This window comes from Contarinia nasturtii, unplaced genomic scaffold (genome assembly GCF_009176525.2).
Source record: "Contarinia nasturtii isolate CC-2019 unplaced genomic scaffold, AAFC_CNas_1.1 Cnas_scaffold_5190, whole genome shotgun sequence".
NCBI classification, from domain to species: Eukaryota; Metazoa; Arthropoda; class Insecta; order Diptera; family Cecidomyiidae; genus Contarinia; species Contarinia nasturtii.
Window position 1 is genome coordinate 1 of NW_022202468.1, and position 9,959 is coordinate 9,959.

The 9,959-nt window shown below is 33.2% G+C and overlaps 2 protein-coding genes across 2 annotated transcripts; both read right to left on the bottom strand.

Annotated features, from left to right (window-relative positions):
* Nucleotides 1-4,611: 4,611 nt before the first annotated feature.
* Nucleotides 4,612-5,674, bottom strand: LOC116351309. The gene is made up of 3 exons (XM_031783398.1): nt 5,455-5,674; nt 4,942-5,114; nt 4,612-4,841 (listed from the first exon to the last, which is right to left on the bottom strand). Exons 1-3 carry the CDS (start codon nt 5,672-5,674, stop codon nt 4,656-4,658), a joined length of 579 nt encoding a protein of 192 aa, XP_031639258.1. The 3' UTR covers nt 4,612-4,655.
* A 2,785-nt stretch (nt 5,675-8,459) lies between these two features.
* Nucleotides 8,460-9,595, bottom strand: LOC116351310. Its single transcript, XM_031783399.1, has 4 exons — nt 9,459-9,595; nt 9,124-9,342; nt 8,784-8,942; nt 8,460-8,688 (listed from the first exon to the last, which is right to left on the bottom strand). Exons 2-4 carry the CDS (start codon nt 9,233-9,235, stop codon nt 8,558-8,560), a joined length of 402 nt encoding a protein of 133 aa, XP_031639259.1. The 5' UTR covers nt 9,236-9,342; nt 9,459-9,595; the 3' UTR covers nt 8,460-8,557.
* Nucleotides 9,596-9,959: the final 364 nt, after the last annotated feature.

Genomic DNA, 9,959 nt, shown 5'->3' on the forward strand with positions numbered 1-9,959 from the left:
AATTGCCATCCGCTATGAATGACATCATTTTATTTGGAAATGATAAGAAGTGATTACGATGGCTTTTTTCGATCATAATATATAAAGTTCATGTTTATGATGCCATCATGTCTCGTCAAGTGCAAAATAATTGGTGCATGGTATATTATCAAAACGTTCAAATATATGTCATCTAGTAATAATTGATATAGAGGTATAAATAAAATTTTGTGTGTTGCTGTGATTAATTTATCATTTAAAATTCAGTTTTCAACTCTGCCCCCGGCGGTGCTACGTACAATATGAATTCGTTAATTTCGTTCGTTTTTTATACTTTGTTAATAGTTGTTTCAAGTGAAGAAAATATATTCAACTCGGTAGAAAGTTCGCTTCAGTTTATAAACAATGCACAAGACAAGTTAAAAGTAACCAATGAATCGGACATAATATTGGTCGTTGGCAATACAGGGAGTGGCAAGTCAACCTTAGTTCACTACGTAGCCGGTGATTATAGCAAATTGATTTCAATGGAATCACCAAATCCACACAATCCAGATTTAGTCATTAAAGATGAATTGGATCGCGATAATGCCACCATTTCATCAACAGTATCGCGAACATTTGTTCCAAAATTGGTGATCGACGACGAACAATATGTGTGGTACGATTGCCCTGGTTTCGCTGATACCCGCAATCAAACAGTTGAAATCGCCAACACAATTTTCATTAAGCGTGTCATTGAGGGTGCCAAAAATATAAAAATAGTAATGGTTGTTAATTATCAGTCCGTCACCAATGGTCAAAATCGCAATGATTTTGATGATTTACTTGAACAAACAACACAGCTGATCAAAAAAATAAAACACTTTGAAAATAGTTTCTCTTTAGTAGTGACCAAAGTACCATCAACTTTTACTATCAAACGAAAATTTATTGAAATTTCGGAGGAGGATGTGAAAAATACAACCGCTGATTTTATGTTTGAACATCGTAGGACTTTGAGTAAAAAAGGTTTATTTGAAGACAAAATTCAGTTAATTAATTCATTATTGACTCAATCAGAAGGGATTTTTCCAAGAATATCAGTGTTCTGGAAACCGGATGAAACGGGACGATTTAGTGAAATCCAAAAGTTTGTGGTGGGCCGTCGTCTTATACGCAAATCCATACTCGAGAACATAGTATTCGCGCAAATACGATCAAATGATTTCGGTTTTCCGTTATCAGCTGAAGCACAACTTTATGTTGGAGGAATGGTAGAGCAAGCGATCAACAGCCTTTTTTTACAATCTAAAAATCTCAATGATCGAGTACAGAATGAAATCGATCAAAAGATACAATCAATGCACGATTTCAAAAGAAAGTTACAAATTATTCACACTAGCCAATCGAAAATTGAGTATTTTGAGAAAATCCATGCCTTCAGTTTAAAAAGTTTCACTGGTTTATTTAGAGAATTAATGACAGAAATCAGTTTGCAATCGATTAAAGAACATGAACTCGGCCAAATTGAAAGAGACGGTAATACACTAAATATTCTGGAATCTCTTGTCTCTGAGGAAAACCTTATTGATGTGCGACTGTCATTAGGTAATAATGCTTCACAAATAATCGATTACAAATCATTTTTGAATAAACTGAGTGAGTTTTTCCAAAAATATGACGCCAATGTACAGAGTGATATAGCAATAGAAATACCAAAAATAATCAATAACATTACAGTTGACATGATAAATGTTGATCAATACTTATTGGTCGCATTGAAAGAAAAACTGAAAGAAATGATCGGTCATCATAAAAAGTTGAATCTTTTGCAAATTGGAAAGAAATCCGTTGAGACAATTGGCAACGCGTTTACATTAGAACAGAGAATAAACCAATTCTCAACGTTGATTCAGACTTTGAATTTAACATCAATTGATATAAGTGCATGCAATCGCGTTAAAGAGAATAGTTTATATCTTAACGAATTGAAATCACTTTCGAAATTTGATCTCATTATTCCAGTTGGAAATTGGATTATAAACTCATCCAATGCAATTAACTTTGTGTCTTCTGAATATGTTTGGTATTCCTTTCTGCTCGATGTTTATAATTTCCTCGCTTCGTATGAAGTCCAAAAGGATGTTCGCGCTTATAACGTTCGTGATTTATCGGACTGGGGAAAATCAGAATGCGTGCAGGGATTAGTTATTACGACTACGAATTTCAAACAATTTACACAACGATTTAACAATTTGGCCGACTTTGTACCGACCCCATCAAAAATGAATGAACTCAATCAAATCATTCGAACCACACTGAAATCAACAGTAAAGTACTGTTGTGACCATCAGATCACAATGATTGAAGGGTATTTCGTGAAGAGTTCAGACATTCAACTAACAAAGTGCTCAATTCGGTTTGGAAAAGATATGAAGAAAATCAATGTATTTGTGGCGGATACGTTTTATGTTGACAGTGATCTGAATTTGAATGGAATTGAAAATGTGGAATTACACATTTTGGCAAATAAATGGTACATTTTGCGACCCGCGAGATTTTATTTGAATGGAATTAATGGTAAATCACATGCACCACCAGCGACAAGAGGAACGGCAGGAAAACCAGGAAATCCTGGAACCAATTCTGGCAACTTCTTTGGTTTGGCAAATAAAATCACAAACGGCAACTTATTGACAATTGAGTTAATTGGTGGCAACGGTGGAAATGGACAAGACGGAACTGGCAATAAAGATGTTAAATTAGTGCATGGAAAAGACGAAAATAATGTAGAAGGCTACTACCCAGACTGGTATTGTGATTTACTCACATTTGAAAGTGGTACAATTAAAAAAACATTCACAAGGGTCAATCGAACATGTGCACATATCAAAAAAGAAACGTCATCGCTAATCGGGAGGAAAGTCACCCGTGAAGCCAGAATATTTCCAATTCATTGTTGTGGTGTGACTGGAACGGGTGGTGCTGGTAAGCTTAATCAAATGATAATGAAATTAATAAATTTCGGTACTGTTTTAAAAATCAATGGGGTGCTTGCAGGTGGTTTCGGTGGTGCTGCTGGTTATTCCAAATTCATTCATATCGCCAACAATGGAAGTGGACTTCCAAACGTAATAAAAAGGAATGGAATTAATGGGATTTTGGGACGAAGTGCAAGGGCATGTAAAACCACTGGTCTTCGCGAATATACAAATAACAAATTCATCGGAATCGATAATGAGTGTAACATTTGGTTTGAAGGAAATTGGTCATATGAATCAATCGATGACTATCATTGTCCGAATAAATATGTCTACAATACAGATGCATTTCTCACTCCTCCGCCATTATTTATGACTGTAACAATAACCGAATACGAAAATTATTTATCTGAAAAAATGAAAAATCCAACGCTCAGGAAAATCGTTCAAAGCACATATGATGCAATCGCATCAAATCCCAATGTTCGTGAACTAGCTTGATTCTATCAAACTAATGATTCTGTTGAATATATTTACATTATTAAAGAGTTCGGTTTTTGCTTTTGTGTTTCGAAATTAAATTTCAATTTGTTTGCTTTAAATGAAATAAAAGTATTGTTTTTATGTGTTAAATGATAAAACCGGTCTGACATAAATGGTTGTCACAAACATACCAGTTGATAAGTCATTTTCAAACTCTACATGAACTTTAGGGGATGATATTGTGAAAAAAAAATCCGTAGTAAATCGAAAGAATTTCTCTTGTGTTCAAAAATCCCTAGCACATTCAAATCATTTTTTCATTAAAATAGCTTTCCCATCGAAATCACAAGAAGGGGTAAAACTGCAGATAGTCGACAAAAGGAAAGTGATAAATATTTTAGGAAAAGATGTGTTGAGTTCATATGCATTCAAGAACAGTTCATAGTTTTCGTTGAAAGCTTTTATAGTTAATTCTTCGACAAGGCTGAAACAAATGTGTTGTTAATGTTCAAAAACTTTGAAGATATCATTGATGATTGTGATGAGGATAAAACCGGTTTTGGTGATTCCGTATATACAAATTCAAATGAAAAATGAATTGAAATAGCCTTAGTTAAATCGCCAATTAACAACAAAGTCTAAAGTGAGAAAAGATTGATAACTTGGCTGCGTACTCATAATTTTGCCACATCATTTTTTTCTTTCAAAATTTATGGTTTCAATTAAGTAAACGTGTAGGTAAGTGTACAACATTTTGTTTCTGCGATCATTACGAAGGAACATTCGGGATTGTATTGTCCATGATCATCAAATCGCACTGATGTCGGCACCAATCGTTTAAACTTCACATCAAGTCCAACGATACAATGACCCGCTATCATCGAACATGAAAAACAAAAGAAAAAAAAACTATTTCAAAAAATAAAATGGATTTGAAATTAACTGTCACTTTGAATACCAGTTAGAGCGAAATGTCGATTAACAATTGTGCTGCCGCACGGATATTCGTTGGTGTATCGATGTCTGTGAAATGAAGAGACACAATGAGACACTACTGCTTGTGTAAATGAATTTAAATACTGAATAATTACTTTTGGTGTATTTGATCACTCCTAACCTGCAATGCATTAAAAGTGCGTGATCTCTTTTTAGGTAACATTAAAAAGTTCCATTTTGATTCTCCTACCATGGATATGTGCCAATGACGTCATCAGCAATGTGCCGTTTGATTTACATGCCAGTGAGGCAGGCTGGACCACCTACAATAACTGTTCTTGTTGGTGTTCTTGTAGTATTCGCACCAGTTCGATCACCACTTGATTGAGAGATGTGCACCATTTTGTTTTCAATCACTGTTACAATTTGATTCTCTTCCTCTGTATAGTCAGGCTTTTCAAGAACCGGTGGACAACATACCTAAAAATATTGAATATTTGAATTTTTAATAAATTTCGGTTGATTTTTCATATTTTTGAATATATCATTTCTATTCAGATTTTAGTTCTCTTGGTTTTACAGGTGGATTTCGATTACGAAGTGGTCCGCATAAGTATTGCTTGTAATATGTAAAGTCCTTTTTGGTACATGATTTTGACGCTAACTTTTGTCGAAGTAAATTATACAATGGCTCACAGTCTTGCAGCAAAAAACAATTGCCTTCTAAATTGTCCGACGTTCGAAATTTCCGTCCTTTGAAAAATAATAACAAAAAAATAAGTTTAAATCGTTTTCTTGGTATTCATTTTATTTCGGGAAGTATTCATTTGACTCCACGAGAATGTAATAAACAAACAAAAATTCTAGAAAAAAAAATGATAAGCAAAATGTAGTTGTTTCATTCGTATTGTACAACAATAGACTCATTTTAATGTGATTAAATCGTCGACGATAGCAGAACGATAATTTCGACAGCATGCGACAGCCAGACATTTTGAAAAAGCACAGCAAACCAAATCAACTGGCATGCGCATTTGTGTGCCTCTGATTTTCACAATGCAAATTATCAGAATTGTTTTTAAACTGAACTTACGTGAACTTTCCACTAAGCCCGTACAAATTATGAATATGCTGCAATAGATCAACAGTGATCTTATTTCAATATTTCGAAGTTTTAAACTTGAAATCACATTTAAAACTTTCAAACTAAACAGTGAAACAAAAATGCTATCCGCACTATAGGAAATTCGAATGATTACTGTACGCCAAGATATGTATTGTATTGCTTCGCTCCCGTTCCCTGTTATCATCATATTGTTAGAAGTATATACACACACTCTCATAATTCGTTAATCAACGTCTACGAATAACATCCCATGTATTTTATGATAAGGACTTCACGATGACGAATACGTGTATTTTAATTTGTACAGAAAAAAATACAATACGCCAATACTAACACACATTTATATCAACAAAGGGGTAAACAAACTATCCAAATTCTTATGAAGTTGACCAAATTCTTATGAGTTTAGTTGATTTCCGGCAATTTACTGGATTTTCAAATAAATTAGCCCAAAAATTATATATAAGTGGCTCAAATTTACAATTTTGCATGGTAGGTACCTCTAATTTGCGTTAAAATTTCTTTAAACTTTCGGAATGCTATTTATTTGTGAAAAAATAGCCCGTGGAAAGTTTAACGCCATTACGATATCATATAGGCATGGCTCCCATACAAAAATTCACATGTTTAGTTATTTTTGTATGGAAAGTTTGTCGCAAATTATTTATATCGCTAAACTAACGTTAGATTAGGTTTTTCAAGTTTTGTTTAAGTTACTTAAATTGAGTAGACATAAACACTCAAAAGAGAAAAATTAGACCAATTTTAGAAAAAAAAAATCTCATAGGCGTCAAACTTTACCCTATCAACCAATTTGGTTAAACCAAAGTCGGTCAAAAACTAATGGTTTTTATTCCTTGCAATCCTCAAATATATGTAGGTATAAAATGGAAGAATTTCCGAAATTATTTGAGCTAAATGTTGAAATTCGCAATGAAACCGTTTTCAATGTTAACTTTTAAAAAATGGTGATTGGTGCGTCATCTGTTGATAATTGTGAGCCATTCGCTTTTTTAAGCTAAGCTTTTTTCATCGCATCAAGACGCATCAAAACGTTTATATTTGCTGCGTAATGCTTTCTGTTTACTCTTTAATCATGTTGTCGTTTAAAATTACACTCAAATAACTGATTGATTTGCGATCATTTTTTAATTACGATTCGGACAAATTGTGTGTTCTGTTATTTTAATGTGATAACAACAACAGCAATAAAATAAGGGAAAAAAAAGAATATGAATAATAATAGTATGATGTTTTCGTTATTTGTCTCACTAAAATAGGAGTGCTTATCGGTATTTCGATTAAAATGCCCGAAAGTAAAGCAAGTTGAGAGACGAAAAAAGAAATGAAAACAAAAATAAGTGAAGTCCAGTAAAAATGAAACCACAAAATAGCCACATGTTTATAAACAGTCAATCAATCAGTTCAATGTCAAGTTCGTTACAGTAACCTTCAGTCCAATTGAATGGATTTTTTGAGAAACAAAATCTCATCAGAATCACAAACATTGGAAAATGCAAATTAGAATTTAATTGAACGTTCGAGATCATTTGTAGACACGAACTTCAACTTAAGATATTTTCTTTGGATGTGCAATACTTTGATGATTCTTGTCTAGCGAGATGGAAAAAAAAGATTTAATTCACCATTTTACGATTAATCTCTCTTTCGGTGACTAAAATAATTATGACTTGAAAAAATAGTATAAATATTTTCGCTCGTAAGATTATGATGTGATATCAGTTGCTTCGTCATTCACCTTTTCGAATGCAGATGTCATGGGCCATCGAATATGTATTTAAACTTGAGTTGAGCACGTGGTATTGACAATCCTAATCTTGAACATTTTTCATCGATTTAAATATTCTTTCATTTCATCGTCTTTTGCTATTTCGACCATTTTTGTGTTGTGTTCGATTGCTTTGCTTTGCAAATTTTTAAATATTCCGGACTTGATCATATTATCAAAACGACAGTCAAGTAACAAATTTCATAATAAATGACAACGAATTTGCGCCGTTCAAAACCGACATCATCAATTAAATTTAAATCGATTGAAAATAAACAAGAGCAACTCGCTGATTTATCTTCTGCTGCGAAGAATGTGCACGAAAACAAAATTTATATGTATATGTATGTAATCGACGATTGAATATATGAAAACAAAAATAAAAATTGGGTTAGGCTTGCTGAAAAGCAACGAAGACGAGCACTGTTGCGTACATTCAAACATTCTGTGTATGTTTCAGAAGTTTCGTCTTTTTTCGAATTCGTATCATTTGTTGACCCGCCACGCTCACAATTCAACCGACTAGGTCATTTGCGATGAAATCATTTACACACATCGCTTACTATGATTTAATCATTTTTTGCAATTTATTTCGGGCTTGATTTTTTTCTCCAAATCGCCTTGGGTTCGCGTTTTGTAATCACAGATTACATCTGTGCGAGGTTCAAATTCTCATTGATCATCATGATGTTCTTGAAGCGTTGACTGTTTTGTCAACAACAGTAAACAAATCATATACACAAAAATATCAAAATAATGATAAATATGAAAGAGCATTTTTTAAAAAGCGGAATAAAGAGAAAACTTTCTCTAAATTAAAATCATGAAAATATCTTGGACTTTTTTTCTGTTGATTGAGGTGTAACATAACGTTCTTAAGTTTAGAGGTGTCGTTTTGTTCAAAAAATCCTTTTTTGATGATCAGACCGGTATATTCTTCTAAAATGAAGATTTTCAGCATCACTTCTGATTTACCAGAAAGAGAGAGAGAGAGAGAGAGAGAGAGAGAGAGAGAGAGAGGGAGGGAGATAAAAGAGAGGAAAAGGGAGATAAAATGAAAAAAGAAAAGTATATTCAATCAGTATATTTATTGACTATCATAACATCTAATAAGATATGCTTAAAAATTAAACAAAAGTACGCTAAATTTTCTTCACTAGCATTACACACGAAAAAAAATTAGTTAAACAACACAGAAATCATACTTATTATTATTGTTACATTAAAATTGTTTCGTTTCATTACAAAAAAAAAAATGTGTGACAGCATATGGTCACTCTCCTATTGCACTAGAACGCAACATATTTCATCGCCAGTGCAATCGTTGGCAAGATGTTGACGTAATGAATTTTGTTTGCAATTTTTCGTGCACTTGCCTCCAAATTGTTTACATGGTGCTTCTCGTGGTATGACTATTTCAAATTAAAAAAGAAACAGTTATTATCATTGTTCACGACGAAGAAGAATACGAAGAAAATTAAGAAGAATGTAATGTATTTGTTTTTACCTTCATAACAGCATTCGACTCCCATTTCATGATCTTCGCACAAGCCCAGTTTGTATCCAACTAATTGGCCTTTTGCACAATCTCCTTCTTGGACACAAATGCCTCCAGCCATCGAGCATTCACGACTTGGTGTATATACTGGTACGCCGGAAAAGTAATCTAAAACAGAAGACAGTCACGTTTCACTTTAAAAAACCATTCTGCACTTCAATCATAATTGAGACTTGCTGTGGGGCAAATTTTCGATCTTCTTTGAAAACCGAAAAAGTTGGGTTCTTTACAAAACGCAATTCAATTTATTGCAAAGAAAAAATTGAACTTTTCTTTAAAATAAACTTACATTCTTCATTTTCAGCGTCAGTGGGCGCATTGATAAGTCTGCAGTCAACAATAATGGCAAATATGATGGTCAACATCATCGTGCTAATAAGTGCATTCAGTTTAAACTCCATTTTGTTCGTGTTTGTTCCGCTGTGGTTCAATGAAATTTACTTCAGCAATTTATTACGAAAACTATTTCACTGTGCTTCACCGATTTTTAATCAAAACTGTTTTCACGCTAAAATAAAAAAACAAACCAAAATTAAAATTAAATGTAGTCAACGCCTAACAACAAAACTGAATCACAAAAAACTGCACGGAATTTATTTACAACAATTGAAAAAGACAACTTACTAAGTTTTTCGAATTTGTGATGTATGTTTTGTTTTTTTTTACGATATTTAATTTTATTATGAACTGTACGCAGTTTGTTTTTAACGCTCTCTGTGTTTAACGATTACTTAATTTCCAACGACTGATTACATATTCGAACAAGTCGATCGCTTTTATAATAACCATTTCTTTGCACGGTTTGAATACGATGTTGTTGTCGGTGATTTTTCTCTCTCTCTATCTCTTTCTCTCTTCGTTTTCTTATTTGCTTCGTACACGCTTTTTTCGCGAACGCGTGTGTCGGACGTTTTTATCATTGGGTGCGCTTCGTGTCTCGGTGATGTATTGTATTGCGCCACCAAACTGTAATGTATTTGTGTACAACGTTAAAATTTTACATTATTAGACACACCAGTCACACAGTTCAGAGTCGAGAAAATTTATACATTTGCAATGACACTTCGATACATCGATTCATGCGCCATAGAATACAAATAATGGATGAAATATTCAAATTTGTTT